Genomic DNA, 26596 nt, shown 5'->3' on the forward strand with positions numbered 1-26596 from the left:
CTGATCCACATGTCAAAACTAAACCAGTTTCACAGGCTCAAACAACTTCAAGTGTGGATCCCTATCCCTTCTGTAAGGACATTGGGATGAAGCTAAATGTTGGCAACAGTCAACACAATAAAAAACTTCACATCCACAGACTCACTAAAGGAGCAATGACCGAAGTGGCAGCCTTTGCAGAAAAGCTGTGTGGAACATTTGACGACATTTGTTTTGATATCCTCAGACATAACTTTGATCTTGATTTGCCCAGCATAGATTGTGAGCTGTTTCAAAACATTCTTGCTCAAATTCCTGCTGCAAATGACACAGTGAATTTAGCGACCATTTCACGTCATGTGACGCCATTGCACTTGCACAGTGACCCTATAGTTCTCCAACAACTGCCATGCCAGCCCAAACCCAATGAAGGAGAACACAGTGCTGTTCTAACTCAAGCTGTAAAAGACCATAATTTCAGTAGGGTCATTGACGCAGAAGAACATGACCGTGATTCATTCCTGTGGACATTGCGAGCTAATCGTGTTCGGCAGATCCTCTCAGTTCATGGAGAACATTGCCCTTTGTATTCTTATTCCAGATGTAAGAAGTTGGGCATTGATTTTAACATAGGATCTGGAGAAAAACGAGATCTTGACCCAAAAATGCTGACCAATGGCATCATGATTGAACTTCAGACTTTTGCCAAAGCACTGGTGTCTTCCAAGAAAGATTTTATGACTGAGATACTGGAGTTTAATTTTGACCTAAACTTGAGGGGAGAGCTACATCGAAGCGCCTATGCACAGGAGCTCATGAAAAACGTTGTAGCTATGAAAGCAAAAACGGCCACGACCCTTAAAAGAAGCCATGCTTTTGAAATCCCTGACCCCAAATCCGTAGCGGGAAATGCTCCATGTTGCCCTAAATGCTATCAAGACAGAAATTATGCATTTTGTCAGAATGAGTCTAATCCAGATCACATCTTTCATTATGATGCACACACCAAAACTGACATCATATCTGCTGACTGCACAACACAAAAACCTGTTATGGACCTAGTTTCTGATTTCGCAGCATCAGAGGCCTTATTGAGATTGTATCCTCACTGTGAAAACATAGGTTTAAACCTGTGTGTGGACAAAGACCACCCAAAAGAAAGCCTTGACATGGATTTATTGACATGGACAACTATCAGGGAGGTTTGTTCTTTTGCCAAAACACTGTCTGGAAAAAAACAGAAAATTCTTGGTGATGTCCTTGCACACAACTTCCACTTGGATATGCAGAACTTGAACATACATCCCTCTCAGTTCTGCCCTGACACTCCTAGCTGGTTTGATGAAGTTTTTGTCTTACAAACAAGGAGTCCCACACCTTCTTCAGAGGATGCACTGAAAATTGAAAGGAAGAAAGCAATCAAAAGACAAAAATTACAAAAACACAAAAAAGCTGCACTGAGTGATAATATGGCAAGTCATTTGAGTGTTGAAAAACTATATCCTCTTTGCAGTGAAATAGGTCTGGACTTGGATGTGACATCAAAATCAGAAAACAAAGTAAAACTGGACTTGAACCTCCTGACAATACCTGTAATATTGGAGATTCAAAAATTTATATCTAAGAAACACATAGAGTATTTCCCCGGCTTTTTGTATGACATCCTGGATTATAACTTCGATCTTAGCTCACAACATCACAGGAAATGGGAATTTTCTCTAGAAACTGCAAGCAGATTCAGAATTGCACTCAAGAAATGGAAAAATAAATCTGGTGGTGAAGATACAGTCTTCAAGTTACCGTTTGTGTTTGATAAGAAACACCGCAAAGAACCGCACAGAAAAAAAAATAAAAGTCACAAACAGGCGTTGGAAATGCAGAGCTGTTCAGGCACCTCGCAACTCTCTCCTCCCAGTGATGTCATATTTAAAAATGATGGCGTCACTGGTGTTGGGACCCAAACACATCATGACATAAAGATGGAGATGTGTGATAATCTTCCAGGAAACTTACAGGTTAAAGAGGAGACATGTTATGTCGATGTGAAACCAGATATGGGTCGGACTGTTGAAGCAACAGCAGAGCCAAACATTGTGGGTGTTACGCATCTGGGTCAAAGTAAATCTGCAGGATCTTGTGAAAATACCTTGATGACTAAATCAGTCTCAGGGTCAGAGACAGAGAATGTCCAGTATTTCCTCTTTGCCCCACCGACAGCATCTGAAGGCTTTAGAATGCTACCACCATGTTCTAACATTGTGGGTCCCATAACTGCAGGAACGGCCACCACATATTTTGTCCCAGTGACAGGGTTCATACCAGTTCAAGTGATACCTATGTCTCATAATCCTGTGAATATATCTATCAAAGAGGAGCAAGAAGATATGCTGGTTGACCTTGGCTCCTCCAAAGATCACTCAAATGCAGAAATTGAAGTGACCATTAAAGAAGAATATGATCCGTAATACAAAAAAAAAGTCTACAAAAGAAGCACGTGTTTACACTAGACACATCAGTGGGAGTAGATAAGCAGTACTTAACCGCAATTTGGTCTCAGTTCTTTAAGGGGTGTGTATTTTCTGCTCAAAATATTTAAATGAGGGTTCAGAGCCTGAAAGAATGGGTAGGATTGACCAAAATGTACCATTGTTATGTACTTGCCGCTTTCTCCTGCAAGCAGGTGAAAGCAACAATATTCTTTATCCTTTTTTTTTCGTTCTGGGTTTATTATTGTTTCTTTCTGACCCTGTCATAGTCATTGTTGTATATATTTTTCTACTGATTGTTTTTCTTTAGAACAAGGTGTAAAAAACTGTGACTGTGATTTTAAAATATCTACCTATATATGTCCTATAATAAATTCTGTTTCTGAATACATGCAGATGGCTATCATTTTCATTTATGTACAGCTGTAGTTGTAATACTGAAATTGGTCTGCAGGTGGTGCACTACTCTTATTTCCTTTGGAGACCAATGAATAAGGGAGCCACCCTCTAAGAGGAGTTATTGTTTTAGATCTGATTACACTGTCTGAGCATGTGCAGGAAACTGAGCAGCATATGTGCAGCTCTGTGCTCATGGGACTACATGAAGGAGAGTGAGTGAGAAATTCTGCCCCCTACAGATCAGGCTTCTCATCAGGTGTCATCATTTTAAGGTTAATCATTTATAAATAATATTTAATATCAGATTGTGTTGAATTAATTATTCTGGATTATCTTAATAGTTTTTAACTATCTAGCATAAAACAATCAGTTGGAATTAAATGAGTTATAAAGGTTTGACTGTGCATTTCCAGTCCACACTCGCCCAGGCTGCTGGATTGGTTCCTCTTCTCTTCAGGAGTCAGATTATCCACCTAATCTGATTGACATGGATAAATAAATGTATTTTATTTGAAGAATACAAACTAAATAAAAGTGCCTTGACATTTTGTCATTATTTTTATTTTTCTCAATGGAAGGGAATTCTCATTTATTTGTAGAATTTTATAATTAGTGGTGGAAATATGCAGGTAGGCAGTTCGTAATCGTAGTGGTAATTTTTTAGAAAGACTTTTATGATCCATTTATTTTGAAGTCAGCTTGCTCTTCTCCTGTCCACACTCCAGTCCGGTAGGTGGCGGAAGTTGGCTGCCAATCGCCAATAAACTTAAAAGAAGAAGTGAAAGTGCCGTTGCGTCACTTCCTGTTAGCCGAATGTTTTTTAGGAGTCTTGAGAATCGTTGTGAGGCAAAAAAAGACGTGGTTTGGAATAACGCAAATAATTGGGAAGACTGTTGGTGCGACTGTTGACTGCTAACAGCCAACTTAAGGTAAAACATACTTACAGCACTCATGGTACGAATTTTAGAAGTAGTAGTAGAGAGAATCATTATGTGAAGTTAGCTTGCACGCCATTATATGTATTATTATGTGTGATAATAATAAGCTGATAACGGTAACCACTCTTATTGTAGAGCCAGAAGAAGAAACCTTGAAGACGTCCAGATACACCGGATCAATAACAGGTTATTACCAGTTCTGTTTTTGTTGTTGTTGGATTTGCACAAACTTGTTGATGGCTTTAATATCAGAATCAGAATCGTGTGTATTGCCATGTAAGTGAAGAGGATTCACATTACTAGGAATTTGCCTTAGTGATCGGTGCACACATAAAACGTATAATAACTAGAAAAGGGCATTTCCTTAAGAAAATGCAAGTTTGATTGCTGCAGCTGAAAGCATTGCTTTGAATGCTGATGTGAAGAATTGCTCTGAATTGCTGGAGAATCAGAGCGATTCAGAGCTTTGTATGCCTCTGTGTGTCAGAAATGTTTTGAAAAAAAACTTGAAGTTGACCCGGAATGTCCTGTGAGATAAACATTGCCTAGTTTGATTGCCTAGCAATGGCAATCAAACTAGGCAATGTTTATCTCACAGAGGAGAAAATGAGGTCAAATAAAAAAGGTAAATAATGTAATCTAAAGGTAAGGCTATAAATCGACATGACATTACAGACATACAATGAACAGAACAGACCATGAGTGGTGGCTGTAGTGGCAAACTAGACCCTGATATGAACAGAGTGTAACAGGTTCCACATGGATCAGTGAGGTGGTACTAGTGTGCAAAGTAGTGCAAGATGGAAGTAAACAGTGCATTGTGCAGTGACTATACTAAAGTGTCATTGTGAAATATCCACATAGATGCATCTTCTCATAATTTAAATGCAATGTATCTTATCCAATAGCACCCATGATCACCTTGTCATCGTTTGTAGGATTATTGATATCGGATATCCCACCTTTCCTTGTACCAAGTTGTTTTGTGGCGTTCATCATGTAATGTAACCTCCAGGTCACATAGAGGTAAATCCGGACCCTCCATGTCTCAATCAGATTTGCAGCAATTATGATAACCCCACTATATATAGATGGATAAAATAATGAATTTTCTGATTCTATGGAAAAAGTTATCCCTATGCGGCAAACACCAGATGCCTACATGCAACAGAGGCCATGCAGGTTTTTTGTGTTTCTTAGGCCTTAACCTAAGCCACTACTATAATGACAAAATATCATTTTTCTGTGAATTAATTCACAAATTTGTGATTTAGAGTTCAAGTTGGATACATGTTGGATAAACACCCATGTAGTACGCAAAGACTGAAGGCCAGACATGTCGGAGCAAGATTTGGCTAAGCTTTACAAGGTTTGTAACAAGCTTAAACACAACATCCTTACATATATGTTGTGGACGATGGTAAAATGCTTAATCCTTAAGTGTTTTATTTTTTACTGAATACAGGGATTGAATATTGACTGGCTCGTTGAAGATGGACAAAATGGAATGCAATCCGAACAGAAGAGGGATTTTTGCCAACACTGTGTGGCAATGGCGCATCATGCATGTAAGGAAGTATTCAAGAAACCCAGAACCATTTCTTTGTAGCAATAAGATAGGCTTGGATTTTAATGTTGGATCCACCACAAAGAAAAAAAAGGATGTAGGACTACTGACAAACGGTGTTGTTCTGGAGGTCTGTGATTTTGCAAAAACAGTTAAGGAGAGTAAAAGGCATTTGATCACAAACATTTTAGAGAAGAATTTTGATCTTGGATTAGAAAACGAACAACAACGGGCTGATTTTACAAAACACATTCTGCTTAAACTCAAAGACCTTATCAGAACACCTCTTCAAAACAAACACAAAGCTTTTCCTCTTTTTGATACATTGAGTGTGCCTTCATGTACAAACAGTATTGAAAATGGACAGAATGTGGGATCTGCAGAGCACCAGTCTGACAGTTTACAGGAGCTGATGGAGACTGATTATGGAGAAGATGAAGCCAAAACAGAAAAGGTGGATGGATTCCATGCTGATGACAGTGATGAAGATCAAATGGAGTGGTTAGGTGCAACAGAAGACATGAAAGCAGATGCTTGTGCACTCTTATTTCCCTATTGTGAAGAGATTGGTTTGAGTTTTGACCTTGAGTCACAACAGCACCTTGATCCGGATTTGTTGACGAAAGCAGTCATGTTAGAACTTGTAGACTTCAGTACACTGCTGGATGCATCCTACAGCTCCATTGTTCTTGATGTCTTAGATTATAATTTTGAACTTGATGTCAAAAGTCAGCAGGGACAAAAACAAATTTGGTCCTCAATATTACATCTGCCGAAAAGGAGAAAACAATTTGCAGTTACCAGTGCCAAATTGGGTCCACAGTTTGAAAATGAACCATTTTCAATTCAGACAAACCCCTTAAAACGACCACGACAGTCCTGTTTAGAGGCCCCACTAAATCGTAACGAGGAAGTAACTAAAAGGAGAAAGTCTGATTTACAAAGAGAAGAGAACCTTTTCCAGGAATCTACTACAAACACAGATCAACCATTTTCCAGTCAGTCTGATGACAGCAGTCATCTCAAAGATGAAAATCAAACATACATTCCTCCAACTTCAACGTCACACTTCACCGAAGCCTATGCTTTTCAGGACATGTCGGAAGAACTTCCTTGCAGGAAAAAAATGTGTCTTGCTAACCAGAGAAGTGATGTGAAGGAAGCAGTAAGGCAAAAACAACTGCAGATACAAAGAGAAACAGTCATGCTGCAAAGTGATGTAGAAACTGATGAAACCACAGATTCAGAGAACTGGACAGATGAGGATGACCTACACAACACAACAAATTCTGAAATAAATGTGGTCCCCCCATTTACAAGTCAGTTTGATAAAAGCAAGCAGCAAAGAGATGAACAACAGATGCTCGTTCCAACAACTCCAACAAATGGATGTGACATAATACAAGATGAAATGGAATCAATGATCAACATGTGGAAGTTGCGTGCTAAACGTGTAAAACAAATCCTCCTTCAAATGAAACAACATGACCTTTTGATGAAAGACAATGCTTGGAAGCTAAAGTATCTAGAATTCAATGTTGGATTTGCTCCGAAACAGAACCTCCATCCTGACCAACTGAAATATTTTTGTCTGTACAAAGTTGCTCTTTTTGCCTTAGCAATGAATTCATCAAAGTCAGAATTCATCATGGACATTCTTGAAAACAACTTTGACCTTGGCCTACAGAGTGAATACCATAAACATGTTTTTTCATGTGAAATGATGACACAAACAAGAGAGCTTCAGAACTGTGAGGATGCTGTCAAATTCTCAAAAGAGGTGTTTGAACTTCCTGTTCCAATGTCATCAGAAGATATGGAATATCAGATTGTTGATGAGGGAAATCTTGAACTCAGCTGCATGACAGGAACAGGAACATATGATGTTCCTCTTAATTCACACTTGGATGCTGAGCCTGGCTCACATGCTGAAGATGGAACAACTCAACAGGAAAGTGTAAATCCCTATCCCTTCTGTAAGGACATTGGTCTGAAGCTATATGTAAGTGATGGTCGGCCAAATCAAAAACTCCACATCAACAAACTGACTAAAGGAGCAATGACCGAAATCACAATCTTTGCAGAAAAGCTATGTGGATCATTTGAGCAGATTTGTTTTGATATCCTCAGACACAACTTTGATCTTGATTTGCAAAGTGTAGACTCTGACCTCTTTCAAAACATTCTTAGGCGCATTCCTGCTGCAAATGACGTAGTGAATCTAGCATGCTATGTACCCTCCCACTATAAGGACAGTAAACGTAACGTAAGAGATGCATCTGTACTCAAAGAACTGCAATACCAAAACAGTACAGACTTGGAAGAAAACTGTGTTTGTCCTCCCCGGGCACCCACAGAACAAAACAGGAGGATGTCTGCTGACACCAAACAACAACATGGCATCGATTTAGTGCTGTGGAAACTGCGATCTAATCGTATTCAGCGAATCCTCTCAGGTCATGAAGAACATTGCCCTCTGTTTTCTTACTCAAGATGTAAGAAATTGGGCATTGATTTTAATGTCGGATCTGGAATTAAAAAAAATCTTGATCCAAAGTTGTTGACCAATGGAGTCATGGTTGAACTTCACACTTTTGCCTCAGCACTGCTGTCATCTAAAACAGATTTCATGACTGAGGTATTGGAGTATAATTTTGATCTAAATCTGAACACTGAGCATCTTCGCAGTGCCTATGCAGAAGAACTTTTGAGTCAGTTTATGAAAATGAATATAAAAAGGCGATCAGTCTCTCTTAAAAAACTCCCGATCCAAATCCCTGGCCCAAGATGCATAAAGGAATATACTCCACATTGCTCCAAGTGTTGCCAAGACAGAAACCAGATGCTTCTTAAGGATGTTTTTGAGCCAAATGACATGTTTCATCATAATCTGCATGTCATCACTGACACAGACTCTGGTAATGCAGACTCTACAAATCAAAGACATGTAATGGACCCAATCTCTACATTCCAGGCATCAGATTCCTTCTTCAGCTGCTACCGTGAGTGCAGTAAAGTAGGTTTAAACCTCTGTTTGTTCAACAACCATCCAAAAGAAAAACTTAAAACACATGAAATAACTGCTGCAGCTATGTTAGAGCTATTGTCTTTTGCCAAAAGAGTGTGTGGAACAGGACTCAGGATTTTTCTAGATATCCTTGTCCACAACTTCAACTTTGACCTGCGGAAACCTTCCAATAATTTTGTTCCTCATTTCAAACATAAACCATTTGAGGGAGGCCTTGCCTGGTTTAATGAAGTTTATGCGATTGATCAACTGTTTAGTAAACATGCCATAAAGAAAACCTGGACTCTTGACATGCAGGGGAGTGACAGAAAGAAAGCAGTAAGGAAAAGAATACTGATGATGCAAAGAAAAAAGGAAAGAGCACTGCTGGAAAGTGATAGTGAAACTGATGAAACCACAGATTCAGAGAACGGGGCAGATGAGGATGACCTACACAACACACCAAATTCTGAAATAAATGTAGCCCCACCATTTGCAAGTCAGTCTGATGACAGCAAACAACAAGCACATGAACAACAGATGCTCCTTCCAACAACTGCACCAGATGAATGTGGCATGATACAAGAAGAAATAGGACCAGAAAGCAACATGTGGAAGTTGCGTTCCAAACGTGTAAAACAAATCCACCTTCAAATGATACGACATGACCTTTTGATGAAAGACAATACTTGGAAGCTAAAGTATCTAGAATTCAATGTTGGATTTGCTCCGAAGCAGAACCTCCATCCTGACCAACTGAAATATTTTTGTCTGTACAAAGTTGCTCTTTTTGCCTTAGCAATGAATTCATCAAAGTCAGAATTTATCATGGACATTCTTGAAAACAACTTTAACCTTGGCCTACAGAGTGAATACCATAAACATGTTTTTTCATGTGAAATGATGACACAAGCACGAAAACTTCAGAACTGTGAGGATGCTGTCAAATTCTCAAAAGAGGTGTTTGAACTTCCTGTTCCAATGTCATCAGAAGATATGGAATATCAGATTGTTGATGAGGGAAATCTTGAATTCAGCTGCATGACAGGAACAGGAACATATGATGTTCCTCTTGATTCACACTTTGATGCTGAGCCTGGCTCACATGCTGAAGATAGAACAACTCAACAGGAAAGTGTGGATCAATATCCCTTCTGTAAGGACATTGGTCTGAAGCTATATGTAAGCGACGGTCAGCCAAATCAAAAACTCCACATCAACAAACTGACTAAAGGAGCAATGACCGAAATCACAATCTTTGCAGAAAAGCTATGTGGATCATTTGAGCAGATTTGTTTTGATATCCTCAGACACAACTTTGATCTTGATTTGCAAAGTGTAGACTCTGACCTCTTTCAAAACATTCTTAGGCGCATTCCTGCTGCAAATGACATAGTGAATCTAGCATGCTATCTACCCTCCCACTATAAGGACAGTAAATGTAACTTAAGGGATGCATCTGTACTCAAAGAACTGCAATATCAAAACAATACAGACTTGGAAGAAAACTGTGTTTGTCCTCCCCGGGCACCCACAGAACAAAACAGAAGGATATCTGCTGACACCGAACAACAACATGGCATCGATTTAGTGCTGTGGAAACTGCGATCTAATCGTATTCAGCGAATCCTCTCAGGTCATGAAGAACATTGCCCTCTGTTTTCTTACTCAAGATGTAAGAAATTGGGCATTGATTTTAATGTCGGATCTGGAATTAAAAAAAATCTTGATCCAAAGTTGTTGACCAATGGAGTCATGGTTGAACTTCACACTTTTGCCTCAGCACTGCTGTCATCTAAAACAGATTTCATGACTGAGGTATTGGAGTATAATTTTGATCTAAATCTGAACACTGAGCATCTTCGCAGTGCCTATGCAGAAGAACTTTTGAGTCAGTTTATGAAAATTAAGACAAAAAGGCGATCAGTCCCTCTTAAAAAACTCCCGATCCAAATCCCTGGCCCAGGATGCATAAAGGAATATACTCCACATTGCTCCAAGTGTTGCCAAGACAGAAACCAGATGCTTCTTAAGGATGTTTTTGAGCCAAATGACATGTTTCATCATAATCTGCATGTCATTACTGACACAGACTCTGGTAATGCAGACTCTACAAATCAAAGACATGTAATGGACCCAATCTCTACATTCCAGGCATCAGATTCCTTCTTCAGCTGCTACCGTGAGTGCAGTAAAGTAGGTTTAAACCTCCGTTTGTTCAACAACCATCCAAAAGAAAAACTTAAAACACATGAAATAACTGCTGCAGCTATGTTAGAGCTATTTTCTTTTGCCAATAGACTGTGTGGAACAGGACGCAGGATTGTTTTAGATATCCTTGTCCACAACTTCAACTTTGACCTGCAGAAACCTTCCAAGCGTTTTGTTCTGCGTTTCAAACATAAACCATTTGATGGAGGCCTTGCCTGGTTTAATGAAGTTTATACGATTGATCAACAGTTTTGTAAACATCCCATAAAGAAAACGTGGACTCTTGACATGCAGGGGAGTGACAGAAAGAAAGCAGTAACAAAAAGAATACTGATGATGCAAAGAAAAAAGGAAAGAGCACTGCTGGAAAGTGATAGTGAAACTGATGAAACCACAGATTCAGAGAACGGGGCAGATGAGGATGACCTACACAACACACCAAATTCTGAAATAAATGTAGCCCCACCATTTGCAAGTCAGTCTGATGACAGCAAACAACAAGCACATGAACAACAGATTCTCCTTCCAACAACTGCACCAAATGAATGTGACATGATACAAGAAGAAATAGGAACAAGGAGCAACATGTGGAAGTTGCGTGCTAATCGTGTAAAGAAAATCCTCTTTGACCAGTGTAAAGATCACTGTCGGTTCTTCAACAAGAAAGTTTATCTGGAATTCAATGTTGGATTTATGCCTAAGCAAAACCTCAGTGCTGACATTTTGACTCATTCTGTCCTATTCAAAGTTGCACAATTTGCTTTAGCAATGAGTTCATCCCAGCCAGACTTCATCATGAAAATTCTTGAAAACAACTTTGACCTATGCCTGGGCAGGGTACACCATGAAGATGTGTTTACATGTGAACTGATGAAAAAACTAAGAGAGCTTCAAAGTTGTGAGGATGCCGTCAAATTCTCAAAAGAGGTTTTTGAACTTCCCGATCCATTGTCTGCTGAAGCTCATCCTCACACTAAAGCTGATTCACCTGCTGGGCCTGATCCACATGTCAAAACTAAACCAGTTTCACAGGCTCAAACAACTTCAAGTGTGGATCCCTATCCCTTCTGTAAGGACATTGGGATGAAGCTAAATGTTGGCAACAGTCAACACAATAAAAAACTTCACATCCACAGACTCACTAAAGGAGCAATGACCGAAGTGGCAGCCTTTGCAGAAAAGCTGTGTGGAACATTTGACGACATTTGTTTTGATATCCTCAGACATAACTTTGATCTTGATTTGCCCAGCATAGATTGTGAGCTGTTTCAAAACATTCTTGCTCAAATTCCTGCTGCAAATGACACAGTGAATTTAGCGACCATTTCACGTCATGTGACGCCGTTGCACTTGCACAGTGACCCTATAGTTCTCCAACAACTGCCATGCCAGCCCAAACCCAATGAAGGAGAACACAGTGCTGTTCTAACTCAAGCTGTAAAAGACCATAATTTCAGTAGGGTCATTGACGCAGAAGAACATGACCGTGATTCATTCCTGTGGACATTGCGAGCTAATCGTGTTCGGCAGATCCTCTCAGTTCATGGAGAACATTGCCCTTTGTATTCTTATTCCAGATGTAAGAAGTTGGGCATTGATTTTAACATAGGATCTGGAGAAAAACGAGATCTTGACCCAAAGTTGCTGACCAATGGCATCATGATTGAACTTCAGACTTTTGCCAAAGCACTGGTGTCTTCCAAGAAAGATTTTATGACTGAGATACTGGAGTTTAATTTTGACCTAAACTTGAGGGGAGAGCTACATCGAAGCGCCTATGCACAGGAGCTCATGAAAAACGTTGTAGCTATGAAAGCAAAAAGGGCCACGACCCTTAAAAGAAACCATGCTTTCGAAATCCCTGACCCCAAATCCGTAGTGGGAAATGCTCCATGTTGCCCTAAATGCTATCAAGACAGAAATTATGCATTTCGTCAGGATGAGTCTAATCCAGATCACATCTTTCATTATGATGCACACACCAAAACTGACACCATATCTGCTGACTGCACAACACAAAAACCTGTTATGGACCTACTTTCTGATTTCCCAGCATCGGAGGCCTTATTGAGATTGTATCCTCACTGTGAAAACATAGGTTTAAACCTGTGTGTGGACAAAGACCACCCAAAAGAAAGCCTTGACATGGATTTATTGACATGGACAACTATCAGGGAGGTTTGTTCTTTTGCCAAAACACTGTCTGGCAAAAAACAGAAAATTCTTGGTGATGTCCTTGCACACAACTTCCACTTGGATGTGCAGAACTTGAACATACATCCCTCTCAGTTCTGCCCTGACACTCCTAGCTGGTTTGATGAAGTTTTTGTCTTACAAACAAGGAGTCCCACACCTTCTTCAGAGGATGCACTGAAAATTGAAAGGAAGAAAGCAATCAAAAGACAAAAATTACAAAAACACAAAAAAGCTGCACTGAGTGATAATATGGCAAGTCATTTGAGTGTTGAAAAACTATATCCTCTTTGCAGTGAAATAGGTCTGGACTTGGATGTGACATCAAAATCAGAAAACAAAGTAAAACTGGACTTGAACCTCCTGACAATACCTGTAATATTGGAGATTCAAAAATTTATATCTAAGAAACACATAGAGTATTTCCCCGGCTTTTTGTATGACATCCTGGATTATAACTTCGATCTTAGCTCACAACATCACAGGAAATGGGAATTTTCTCTAGAAACTGCAAGCAGATTCAGAATTGCACTCAAGAAATGGAAAAATAAATCTGGTGGTGAAGATACAGTCTTCAAGTTACCGTTTGTGTTTGATAAGAAACACCGCAAAGAACCGCACAGAAAAAAAAATAAAAGTCACAAACAGGCGTTGGAAATGCAGAGCTGTTCAGGCACCTCGCACCTCTCTCCTCCCAGTGATGTCATATTTAAAAATGATGGCATCACTGATGTTGGGACCCAAACACATCATGACATAAAGATGGAGATGTGTGATAATCTTCTTCCAGGAAACTTACAGGTTAAAGAGGAGACATGTTACGTCGATGTGAAACCAGATATGGGTCGGACTGTTGAAGCAACAGCAGAGCCAAACATTGTGGGTGTTACGCATCTGGGTCAAAGTAAATCTGCAGGATCTTGTGAAAATACCTTGATGACTAAATCAGTCTCAGGGTCAGAGACAGAGAATGTGCAGTATTTCCTCTTTGCCCCACCGACAGCATCTGAAGGCTTTAGAATGCTACCACCATGTTCTAACATTGTAGGTCCCATGAATGCAGGAACGGCCACCACATATTTTGTCCCAGTGACAGGGTTCATACCAGTTCAAGTGATACCTATGTCTCATAATCCTGTGAATATATCTATCAAAGAGGAGCAAGAAGATATGCTGGTTGACCTTGGCTCCTCCAAAGATCACTCAAATGCAGAAATTGAAGTGACCATTAAAGAAGAATATGATCCGTAATTCAAAAAAAAAGTCTACAAAAGAAGCACGTGTTTACACTAGACACATCAGTGGGAGTAGATAAGCAGTACTTAACCGCAATTTGGTCTCAGTTCTTTAAGGGGTGTGTATTTTCTGCTCAAAATATTTAAATGAGGGTTCAGAGCCTGAAAGAATGGGTAGGATTGACCAAAATGTACCATTGTTATGTACTTGCCGCTTTCTCCTGCAAGCAGGTGAAAGCAACAATATTCTTTATCCTTTTTTTTTTCGTTCTGGGTTTATTATTGTTTCTTTCTGACCCTGTCATAGTCATTGTTGTATATATTTTTCTACTGATTGTTTTTCTTTAGAACAAGGTGTAAAAACTGTGACTGTGATTTTAAAATATCTACCTATATATGTCCTATAATAAATTCTGTTTCTGAATACATGCAGATGGCTATCATTTTCATTTATGTACAGCTGTAGTTGTAATACTGAAATTGGTCTGCAGGTGGTGCACTACTCTTATTTCCTTTGGAGACCAATGAATAAGGGAGCCACCCTCTAAGAGGAGTTATTGTTTTAGATCTGATTACACTGTCTGAGCATGTGCAGGAAACTGAGCAGCATATGTGCAGCTCTGTGTGCTCATGGGACTACATGAAGGAGAGTGAGTGAGAAATTCTGCCCCCTACAGATCAGGCTTCTCATCAGGTGTCATCATTTTAAGGTTAATCATTTATAAATAATATTTAATATCAGATTGTGTTGAATTAATTATTCTGGATTATCTTAATAGTTTTTAACTATCTAGCATAAAACAATCAGTTGGAATTAAATGAGTTATAAAGGTTTGACTGTGCATTTCCAGTCCACACTCGCCCAGGCTGCTGGATTGGTTCCTCTTCTCTTCAGGAGTCAGATTATCCACCTAATCTGATTGACATGGATAAATAAATGTATTTTATTTGAAGAATACAAACTAAATAAAAGTGCCTTGACATTTTGTCATTATTTTTATTTTTCTCAATGGAAGGGAATTCTCATTTATTTGTAGAATTTTATAACTAGTGGTGGAAATATGCAGGTAGGCAGTTCGTAATCGTAGTGGTAATTTTTTAAAAAGACTTTTATGATCCATTTATTTTGAAGTCAGCTTGCTCTTCTCCTGTCCACACTCCAGTCCGGTAGGTGGCGGAAGTTGGCTGCCAATCGCCAATAAACTTAAAAGAAGAAGAAGTTTAAGTGCCGTTGCGTCACTTCCTGTTAGCCGAATGTTTTTTAGGAGTCTTGAGAATCGTTGTGAGGCAAAAAAAGACGTGGTTTGGAATAACGCAAATAATTGGGAAGACTGTTGGTGCGACTGTTGACTGCTAACAGCCAACTTAAGGTAAAACATACTTACAGCACTCATGGTACGAATTTTAGAAGTAGTAGTAGAGAGAATCATTATGTGAAGTTAGCTTGCACGCCATTATATGTATTATTATGTGTGATAATAATAAGCTGATAACGGTAACCACTCTTATTGTAGAGCCAGAAGAAGAAACCTTGAAGACGTCCAGATACACCGGATCAATAACAGGTTATTACCAGTTCTGTTTTTGTTGTTGTTGGATTTGCACAAACTTGTTGATGGCTTTAATATCAGAATCAGAATCGTGTGTATTGCCATGTAAGTGAAGAGGATTCACATTACTAGGAATTTGCCTTAGTGATCGGTGCACACATAAAACGTATAATAACTAGAAAAGGGCATTTCCTTAAGAAAATGCAAGTTTGATTGCTGCAGCTGAAAGCATTGCTTTGAATGCTGATGTGAAGAATTGCTCTGAATTGCTGGAGAATCAGAGCGATTCAGAGCTTTGTATGCCTCTGTGTGTCAGAAATGTTTTGAAAAAAAACTTGAAGTTGACCCGGAATGTCCTGTGAGATAAACATTGCCTAGTTTGATTGCCTAGCAATGGCAATCAAACTAGGCAATGTTTATCTCACAGAGGAGAAAATGAGGTCAAATAAAAAAGGTAAATAATGTAATCTAAAGGTAAGGCTATAAATCGACATGACATTACAGACATACAATGAACAGAACAGACCATGAGTGGTGGCTGTAGTGGCAAACTAGACCCTGATATGAACAGAGTGTAACAGGTTCCACATGGATCAGTGAGGTGGTACTGGTGTGCAAAGTACTGCAAGATGGAAGTAAACAGTGCATTGTGCAGTGACTATACTAAAGTGTCATTGTGAAATATCCACATAGATGCATCTTCTCATAATGTAAATGCAATGTATCTTATCCAATAGCACCCATGATCACCTTGTCCTCGTTTGTAGGATTATTGATATCGGATATCCCGCCTTTCCTTGTACCAAGTTGTTTTGTGGCATTCATCATGTAATGTAACCTCCAGGTCACATAGAGGTAAATCCGGACCCTCCATGTCTCAATCAGATTTGCAGCAATTATGATAACCCCACTATATATAGATGGATAAAATAATGAATTTTCTGATTCTATGGAAAAAGTTATCCCTATGCGGCAAACACCAGATGCCTACATGCAACAGATGCCATGCAGGTTTTTTGTGTTTCTTAGGCCTTAACCTAAGCCACTACTATAATGACAAAATATCATTTTTCTGTGAATTAATTCACAAATTTGTGATTTAGAGTTCAAGTTGGATACATGTTGGATAAACACCCATGTAGTACGCAAAGACTGAAGGCCAGACATGTCGGAGCAAGATTTGGCTAAGCTTTACAAGGTTTGTAACAAGCTTAAACACAACATCCTTACATATATGTTGTGGACGATGGTAAAATGCTTAATCCTTAAGTGTTTTCCTTTTTGCTGAATACAGGGATTGAATATTGACTGGCTTGTTGAAGATGGACAAAATGGAATGCAATCCGAACAGAAGAGGGATTTTTGCCAACACCGTGTGGCAATGGCGCATCATGCATGTAAGGAAGTATTCAAGAAACCCAGAACCATTTCTTTGTAGCAATAAGATAGGCTTGGATTTTAATGTTGAATCCACCACAAAGAAAAAAAAGGATGTAGGACTACTGACAAATGGTGTTGTTCTGGAGCTCTGTGACTTTGCAAAAACAGTTAAGGAGAGTAAAAGGCATTTGATCACAAACATTTTAGAGAAGAATTTTGATCTTGGATTAGAAAACGAACAACAACGGGCTGATTTTACAAAACGCATTCTGCTTAAACTCAAAGACCTTATCAGAACACCTCTTCAAAACAAACACGAAGCTTTTCCTCTTTTTGATACATTGAGTGTGCCTTCATGTACAAACAGTATTGAAAATGGACAGAGTGTGGGATCTGCAGAGCACCAGTCTAACAGTTTACAGGAGCTAACGGAGACTGATTATGGAGAAGATGAAGCCAAAACAGAAAAGGTGGATGGATTCCATGCTGATGACAGTGATGAAGATCAAATGGAGTGGTTAGGTGCAACAGAAGACATGAAAGCAGATGCTTGTGCACTCTCATTTCCCTATTGTCAAGAGATTGGTTTGAGTTTTGACCTTGAGTCACAACAGCACCTGGATCCGGATCTGTTGACGAAAGCAGTCATGTTAGAACTTGTAGACTTCAGTACACTGCTGAATGCATCCTACAGCTCCATTGTTCTTGATGTCTTGGATTATAATTTTGAACTTGATGTCAAAAGTCAGCAGGGACAAAAACAAGTTTGGTCCTCAATATTACATCTACTGAAAAGGAGAAAACAATTTGCCGTTGCCAGTGCCAAATTGGGTCCACAGTTTGAAAATGAACCATTTTCAATTCAGACAAACCCCTTAAAACGACCACGACAGTCCTGTTTAGAGGCCCCACTAAATCGTAACGAGGAAGTAACTAAAAGAAGAAAGTCTGATTTAAAAAGAGAAGAGAACCTTTTCCAGGAATCTACTACAAACACAGATCAACCATTTTCCAGTCAGTCTGATGACAGCAGTCATCTCAAAGATGAAAATCAAACATACATTCCTCCAACTTCAACGTCACACTTCACCGAAGCTTATGCTTTTCAGGACATGTCGGAAGAACTTCCTTGCAGGAAGAAAATGTGTCTTGCTAACCAGAGAAGTGATGTGAAGGAAGCAGTAAGGCAAAAACAACTGCAGATACAAAGAGAAACAGTCATGCTGCAAAGTGATGTAGAAACTGATGAAACCACAGATTCAGAGAACTGGACAGATGAGGATGACCTACACAACACAACAAATTCTGAAATAAATGTGGTCCCCCCATTTACAAGTCAGTTTGATAAAAGCAAGCAGCAAAGAGATGAACAACAGATGCTCGTTCCAACAACTCCAACAAATGGATGTGACATAATACAAGATGAAATGGAATCAATGATCAACACGTGGAAGTTGCGTGCTAAACGTGTAAAACAAATCCTCCTTCAAATGAAACAACATGACCTTTTGATGAAAGACAATGCTTGGAAGCTAAAGTATCTAGAATTCAATGTTGGATTTGCTCCGAAGCAGAACCTCCATCCTGACCAACTGAAATATTTTTGTCTGTACAAAGTTGCTCTTTTTGCCTTAGCAATGAATTCATCAAAGTCAGAATTCATCATGGACATTCTTGAAAACAACTTTGACCTTGGCCTACAGAGTGAATACCATAAACATGTTTTTTCATGTGAAATGATGACACAAACAAGAGAGCTTCAGAACTGTGAGGATGCTGTCAAATTCTCAAAAGAGGTGTTTGAACTTCCTGTTCCAATGTCATCAGAAGATATGGAATATCAGATTGTGGATGAGGGAAATCTTGAACTCAGCTGCATGACAGGAACAGGAACATATGATGTTCCTCTTGATTCACACTTGGATGCTGAGCCTGGCTCACATGCTGAAGATGGAACAACTCAACAGGAAAGTGTAAATCCCTATCCCTTCTGTAAGGACATTGGTCTGAAGCTATATGTAAGTGATGGTCGGCCAAATCAAAAACTCCACATCAACAAACTGACTAAAGGAGCAATGACCGAAATCACAATCTTTGCAGAAAAGCTATGTGGATCATTTGAGCAGATTTGTTTTGATATCCTCAGACACAACTTTGATCTTGATTTGCAAAGTGTAGACTCTGACCTCTTTCAAAACATTCTTAGGCGCATTCCTGCTGCAAATGACGTAGTGAATCTAGCATGCTATGTACCCTCCCACTATAAGGACAGTAAACGTAACTTAAGAGATGCATCTGTACTCAAAGAACTGCAATACCAAAACAATACAGACTTGGAAGAAAACTGTGTTTGTCCTCCCCGGGCACCCACAGAACAAAACAGGAGGATGTCTGCTGACACCAAACAACAACATGGCATCGATTTAGTGCTGTGGAAACTGCGATCTAATCGTATTCAGCGAATCCTCTCAGGTCATGAAGAACATTGCCCTCTGTTTTCTTACTCAAGATGTAAGAAATTGGGCATTGATTTTAATGTCGGATCTGGAATTAAAAAAAATCTTGATCCAAAGTTGTTGACCAATGGAGTCATGGTTGAACTTCACACTTTTGCCTCAGCACTGCTGTCATCTAAAACAGATTTCATGACTGAGGTATTGGAGTATAATTTTGATCTAAATCTGAACACTGAGCATCTTCGCAGTGCCTATGCAGAAGAACTTTTGAGTCAGTTTATGAAAATGAATATAAAAAGGCGATCAGTCTCTCTTAAAAAACTCCCGATCCAAATCCCTGGCCCAAGATGCATAAAGGAATATACTCCACATTGCTCCAAGTGTTGCCAAGACAGAAACCAGATGCTTCTTAAGGATGTTTTTGAGCCAAATGACATGTTTCATCATAATCTGCATGTCATCACTGACACAGACTCTGGTAATGCAGACTCTACAAATCAAAGACATGTAATGGACCCAATCTCTACATTCCAGGCATCAGATTCCTTCTTCAGCTGCTACCGTGAGTGCAGTAAAGTAGGTTTAAACCTCTGTTTGTTCAACAACCATCCAAAAGAAAAACTTAAAACACATGAAATAACTGCTGCAGCTATGTTAGAGCTATTGTCTTTTGCCAAAAGAGTGTGTGGAACAGGACTCAGGATTTTTCTAGATATCCTTGTCCACAACTTCAACTTTGACCTGCGGAAACCTTCCAATAATTTTGTTCCTCATTTCAAACATAAACCATTTGAGGGAGGCCTTGCCTGGTTTAATGAAGTTTATGCGATTGATCAACTGTTTAGTAAACATGCCATAAAGAAAACCTGGACTCTTGACATGCAGGGGAGTGACAGAAAGAAAGCAGTAACAAAAAGAATACTGATGATGCAAAGAAAAAAGGAAAGAGCACTGCTGGAAAGTGATAGTGAAACTGATGAAACCACAGATTCAGAGAACGGGGCAGATGAGGATGACCTACACAACACACCAAATTCTGAAATAAATGTAGCCCCACCATTTGCAAGTCAGTCTGATGACAGCAAACAACAAGCACATGAACAACAGATGCTCCTTCCAACAACTGCACCAGATGAATGTGGCATGATACAAGAAGAAATAGGACCAGAAAGCAACATGTGGAAGTTGCGTTCCAAACGTGTAAAACAAATCCACCTTCAAATGATACGACATGACCTTTTGATGAAAGACAATACTTGGAAGCTAAAGTATCTAGAATTCAATGTTGGATTTGCACCAAAGCAGAACCTACATCCTGACCAACTGAAATATTTTTGTCTGTACAAAGTTGCTCTTTTTGCCTTAGCAATGAATTCATCAAAGTCAGAATTTATCATGGACATTCTTGAAAACAACTTTAACCTTGGCCTACAGAGTGAATACCATAAACATGTTTTTTCATGTGAAATGATGACACAAGCACGAAAACTTCAGAACTGTGAGGATGCTGTCAAATTCTCAAAAGAGGTGTTTGAACTTCCTGTTCCAATGTCATCAGAAGATATGGAATATCAGATTGTTGATGAGGGAAATCTTGAATTCAGCTGCATGACAGGAACAGGAACATATGATGTTCCTCTTGATTCACACTTTGATGCTGAGCCTGGCTCACATGCTGAAGATGGAACAACTCAACAGGAAAGTGTGGATCAATATCCCTTCTGTAAGGACATTGGTCTGAAGCTATATGTAAGCGACGGTCAGCCAAATCAAAAACTCCACATCAACAAACTGACTAAAGGAGCAATGACCGAAATCACAATCTTTGCAGAAAAGCTATGTGGATCATTTGAGCAGATTTGTTTTGATATCCTCAGACACAACTTTGATCTTGATTTGCAAAGTGTAGACTCTGACCTCTTTCAAAACATTCTTAGGCGCATTCCTGCTGCAAATGACATAGTGAATCTAGCATGCTATCTACCCTCCCACTATAAGGACAGTAAATGTAACTTAAGGGATGCATCTGTACTCAAAGAACTGCAATATCAAAACAATACAGACTTGGAAGAAAACTGTGTTTGTCCTCCCCGGGCACCCACAGAACAAAACAGAAGGATATCTGCTGACACCGAACAACAACATGGCATCGATTTAGTGCTGTGGAAACTGCGATCTAATCGTATTCAGCGAATCCTCTCAGGTCATGAAGAACATTGCCCTCTGTTTTCTTACTCAAGATGTAAGAAATTGGACATTGATTTTAATGTCGGATCTGGAATTAAAAAAAATCTTGATCCAAAGTTGTTGACCAATGGAGTCATGGTTGAACTTCACACTTTTGCCTCAGCACTGCTGTCATCTAAAACAGATTTCATGACTGAGGTATTGGAGTATAATTTTGATCTAAATCTGAACACTGAGCATCTTCGCAGTGCCTATGCAGAAGAACTTTTGAGTCAGTTTATGAAAATTAAGACAAAAAGGCGATCAGTCCCTCTTAAAAAACTCCCGATCCAAATCCCTGGCCCAGGATGCATAAAGGAATATACTCCACATTGCTCCAAGTGTTGCCAAGATAGAAACCAGATGCTTCTTAAGGATGTTTTTGAGCCAAATGACATGTTTCATCATAATCTGCATGTCATTACTGACACAGACTCTGGTAATGCAGACTCTACAAATCAAAGACATGTAATGGACACAATCTCTACATTCCAGGCATCAGATTCCTTCTTCAGCTGCTACCGTGAGTGCAGTAAAGTAGGTTTAAACCTCTGTTTGTTCAACAACCATCCAAAAGAAAAACTTAAAACACATGAAATAACTGCTGCAGCTATGTTAGAGCTATTTTCTTTTGCCAATAGACTGTGTGGAACAGGACGCAGGATTGTTTTAGATATCCTTGTCCACAACTTCAACTTTGACCTGCAGAAACCTTCCAAGCGTTTTGTTCTGCGTTTCAAACATAAACCATTTGAGGGAGGCCTTGCCTGGTTTAATGAAGTTTATACGATTGATCAACAGTTTTGTAAACATCCCATAAAGAAAACGTGGACTCTTGACATGCAGGGGAGTGACAGAAAGAAAGCAGTAACAAAAAGAATACTGATGATGCAAAGAAAAAAGGAAAGAGCACTGCTGGAAAGTGATAGTGAAACTGATGAAACCACAGATTCAGAGAACGGGGCAGATGAGGATGACCTACACAACACACCAAATTCTGAAATAAATGTAGCCCCACCATTTGCAAGTCAGTCTGATGACAGCAAACAACAAGCACATGAACAACAGATTCTCCTTCCAACAACTGCACCAAATGAATGTGACATGATACAAGAAGAAATAGGAACAAGGAGCAACATGTGGAAGTTGCGTGCTAATCGTGTAAAGAAAATCCTCTTTGACCAGTGTAAAGATCACTGTCGGTTCTTCAACAAGAAAGTTTATCTGGAATTCAATGTTGGATTTATGCCTAAGCAAAACCTCAGTGCTGACATTTTGACTCATTCTGTCCTATTCAAAGTTGCACAATTTGCTATAGCAATGAGTTCATCCCAGCCAGACTTCATCATGAAAATTCTTGAAAACAACTTTGACCTATGCCTGGGCAGGGTACACCATGAAGATGTGTTTACATGTGAACTGATGAAAAAACTAAGAGAGCTTCAAAGTTGTGAGGATGCCGTCAAATTCTCAAAAGAGGTTTTTGAACTTCCCGATCCATTGTCTGCTGAAGCTCATCCTCACACTAAAGCTGATTCACCTGCTGGGCCTGATCCACATGTCAAAACTAAACCAGTTTCACAGGCTCAAACAACTTCAAGTGTGGATCCCTATCCCTTCTGTAAGGACATTGGGATGAAGCTAAATGTTGGCAACAGTCAACACAATAAAAAACTTCACATCCACAGACTCACTAAAGGAGCAATGACCGAAGTGGCAGCCTTTGCAGAAAAGCTGTGTGGAACATTTGACGACATTTGTTTTGATATCCTCAGACATAACTTTGATCTTGATTTGCCCAGCATAGATTGTGAGCTGTTTCAAAACATTCTTGCTCAAATTCCTGCTGCAAATGACACAGTGAATTTAGCGACCATTTCACGTCATGTGACGCCATTGCACTTGCACAGTGACCCTATAGTTCTCCAACAACTGCCATGCCAGCCCAAACCCAATGAAGGAGAACACAGTGCTGTTCTAACTCAAGCTGTAAAAGACCATAATTTCAGTAGGGTCATTGACGCAGAAGAACATGACCGTGATTCATTCCTGTGGACATTGCGAGCTAATCGTGTTCGGCAGATCCTCTCAGTTCATGGAGAACATTGCCCTTTGTATTCTTATTCCAGATGTAAGAAGTTGGGCATTGATTTTAACATAGGATCTGGAGAAAAACGAGATCTTGACCCAAAGTTGCTGACCAATGGCATCATGATTGAACTTCAGACTTTTGCCAAAGCACTGGTGTCTTCCAAGAAAGATTTTATGACTGAGATACTGGAGTTTAATTTTGACCTAAACTTGAGGGGAGAGCTACATCGAAGCGCCTATGCACAGGAGCTCATGAAAAACGTTGTAGCTATGAAAGCAAAAAGGGCCACGACCCTTAAAAGAAACCATGCTTTTGAAATCCCTGACCCCAAATCCGTAGTGGGAAATGCTCCATGTTGCCCTAAATGCTATCAAGACAGAAATTATGCATTTCGTCAGGATGAGTCTAATCCAGATCACATCTTTCATTATGATGCACACACCAAAACTGACACCATATCTGCTGACTGCACAACACAAAAACCTGTTATGGACCTAGTTTCTGATTTCCCAGCATCGGAGGCCTTATTGAGATTGTATCCTCACTGTGAAAACATAGGTTTAAACCTGTGTGTGGACAAAGACCACCCAAAAGAAAGCCTTGACATGGATTTATTGACATGGACAACTATCAGGGAGGTTTGTTCTTTTGCCAAAACACTGTCTGGAAAAAAACAGAAAATTCTTGGTGATGTCCTTGCACACAACTTCCACTTGGATATGCAGAACTTGAACATACATCCCTCCCAGTTCTGCCCTGACACTCCTAGCTGGTTTGATGAAGTTTTTGTCTTACAAACAAGGAGTCCCACACCTTCTTCAGAGGATGCACTGAAAATTGAAAGGAAGAAAGCAATCAAAAGACAAAAATTACAAAAACACAAAAAAGCTGCACTGAGTGATAATATGGCAAGTCATTTGAGTGTTGAAAAACTATATCCTCTTTGCAGTGAAATAGGTCTGGACTTGGATGTGACATCAAAATCAGAAAACAAAGTAAAACTGGACTTGAACCTCCTGACAATACCTGTAATATTGGAGATTCAAAAATTTATATCTAAGAAACACATAGAGTATTTCCCCGGCTTTTTGTATGACATCCTGGATTATAACTTCGATCTTAGCTCACAACATCACAGGAAATGGGAATTTTCTCTAGAAACTGCAAGCAGATTCAGAATTGCACTCAAGAAATGGAAAAATAAATCTGGTGGTGAAGATACAGTCTTCAAGTTACCGTTTGTGTTTGATAAGAAACACCGCAAAGAACCGCACAGAAAAAAAAATAAAAGTCACAAACAGGCGGAAATGCAGAGCTGTTCAGGCACCTCGCAACTCTCTCCTCCCAGTGATGTCATATTTAAAAATGATGGCGTCACTGGTGTTGGGACCCAAACACATCATGACATAAAGATGGAGATGTGTGATAATCTTCCAGGAAACTTACAGGTTAAAGAGGAGACATGTTATGTCGATGTGAAACCAGATATGGGTCGGACTGTTGAAGCAACAGCAGAGCCAAACATTGTGGGTGTTACGCATCTGGGTCAAAGTAAATCTGCAGGATCTTGTGAAAATACCTTGATGACTAAATCAGTCTCAGGGTCAGAGACAGAGAATGTCCAGTATTTCCTCTTTGCCCCACCGACAGCATCTGAAGGCTTTAGAATGCTACCACCATGTTCTAACATTGTGGGTCCCATAACTGCAGGAACGGCCACCACATATTTTGTCCCAGTGACAGGGTTCATACCAGTTCAAGTGATACCTATGTCTCATAATCCTGTGAATATATCTATCAAAGAGGAGCAAGAAGATATGCTGGTTGACCTTGGCTCCTCCAAAGATCACTCAAACGCAGAAATTGAAGTGACCATTAAAGAAGAATATGATCCGTAATACAAAAAAAAAGTCTACAAAAGAAGCACGTGTTTACACTAGACACATCAGTGGGAGTAGATAAGCAGTACTTAACCGCAATTTGGTCTCAGTTCTTTAAGGGGTGTGTATTTTCTGCTCAAAATATTTAAATGAGGGTTCAGAGCCTGAAAGAATGGGTAGGATTGACCAAAATGTACCATTGTTATGTACTTGCCGCTTTCTCCTGCAAGCAGGTGAAAGCAACAATATTCTTTATCCTTTTTTTTTCGTTCTGGGTTTATTATTGTTTCTTTCTGACCCTGTCATAGTCATTGTTGTATATATTTTTCTACTGATTGTTTTTCTTTAGAACAAGGTGTAAAAAACTGTGACTGTGATTTTAAAATATCTACCTATATATGTCCTATAATAAATTCTGTTTCTGAATACATGCAGATGGCTATCATTTTCATTTATGTACAGCTGTAGTTGTAATTGTTGTAGGCTTCTCATCAGGTGTCATCATTTTAAGGTTAATCATTTATAAATAATATTTAATATCAGATTGTGTTGAATTAATTATTCTGGATTATCTTAATAGTTTTTAACTATCTAGCATAAAACAATCAGTTGGAATTAAATGAGTTATAAAGGTTTGACTGTGCATTTCCAGTCCACACTCGCCCAGGCTGCTGGATTGGTTCCTCTTCTCTTCAGGAGTCAGATTATCCACCTAATCTGATTGACATGGATAAATAAATGTATTTTATTTGAAGAATACAAACTAAATAAAAGTGCCTTGACATTTTGTCATTATTTTTATTTTTCTCAATGGAAGGGAATTCTCATTTATTTGTAGAATTTTATAACTAGTGGTGGAAATATGCAGGTAGGCAGTTCGTAATCGTAGTGGTAATTTTTTAGAAAGACTTTTATGATCCATTTATTTTGAAGTCAGCTTGCTCTTCTCCTGTCCACACTCCAGTCCGGTAGGTGGCGGAAATTGGCTGCCAATCGC

The 26596-nt window shown here is 39.3% G+C and overlaps 2 protein-coding genes across 2 annotated transcripts; both read left to right on the top strand.

The window, feature by feature from the left end:
• Nucleotides 1–3657: 3657 nt before the first annotated feature.
• LOC114429240 (uncharacterized) lies at nucleotides 3658–14447 on the top strand. Its single transcript, XM_028398183.1, has 4 exons — nucleotides 3658–3793; nucleotides 3938–3988; nucleotides 5077–5171; nucleotides 5268–14447. The coding sequence occupies exon 4, from the start codon at nucleotides 5296–5298 to the stop codon at nucleotides 14029–14031; it is 8736 nt and encodes a 2911-aa protein (XP_028253984.1). The 5' UTR covers nucleotides 3658–3793; nucleotides 3938–3988; nucleotides 5077–5171; nucleotides 5268–5295; the 3' UTR covers nucleotides 14032–14447.
• Nucleotides 14448–15249: 802 nt separating this feature from the next.
• Nucleotides 15250–26030, top strand: LOC114428659 (uncharacterized). The gene is made up of 4 exons (XM_028397264.1): nucleotides 15250–15385; nucleotides 15530–15580; nucleotides 16669–16763; nucleotides 16860–26030. The coding sequence occupies exon 4, from the start codon at nucleotides 16888–16890 to the stop codon at nucleotides 25615–25617; it is 8730 nt and encodes a 2909-aa protein (XP_028253065.1). The 5' UTR covers nucleotides 15250–15385; nucleotides 15530–15580; nucleotides 16669–16763; nucleotides 16860–16887; the 3' UTR covers nucleotides 25618–26030.
• The last annotated feature ends 566 nt before the right edge of the window (nucleotides 26031–26596 follow it).

The sequence above is a fragment of the Parambassis ranga genome, chromosome 24 (genome assembly GCF_900634625.1).
Source record: "Parambassis ranga chromosome 24, fParRan2.1, whole genome shotgun sequence".
NCBI classification, from domain to species: domain Eukaryota; kingdom Metazoa; phylum Chordata; class Actinopteri; family Ambassidae; genus Parambassis; species Parambassis ranga.

Bases quoted from the DNA above. Each gene is read 5' to 3' on its own strand.
- LOC114428659 (XM_028397264.1), top strand. From the start codon at position 16,888: ATGGACAAAATGGAATGCAATCCGAACAGAAGAGGGATTTTTGCCAAC.
- LOC114429240 (XM_028398183.1), top strand. From the start codon at position 5,296: ATGGACAAAATGGAATGCAATCCGAACAGAAGAGGGATTTTTGCCAAC.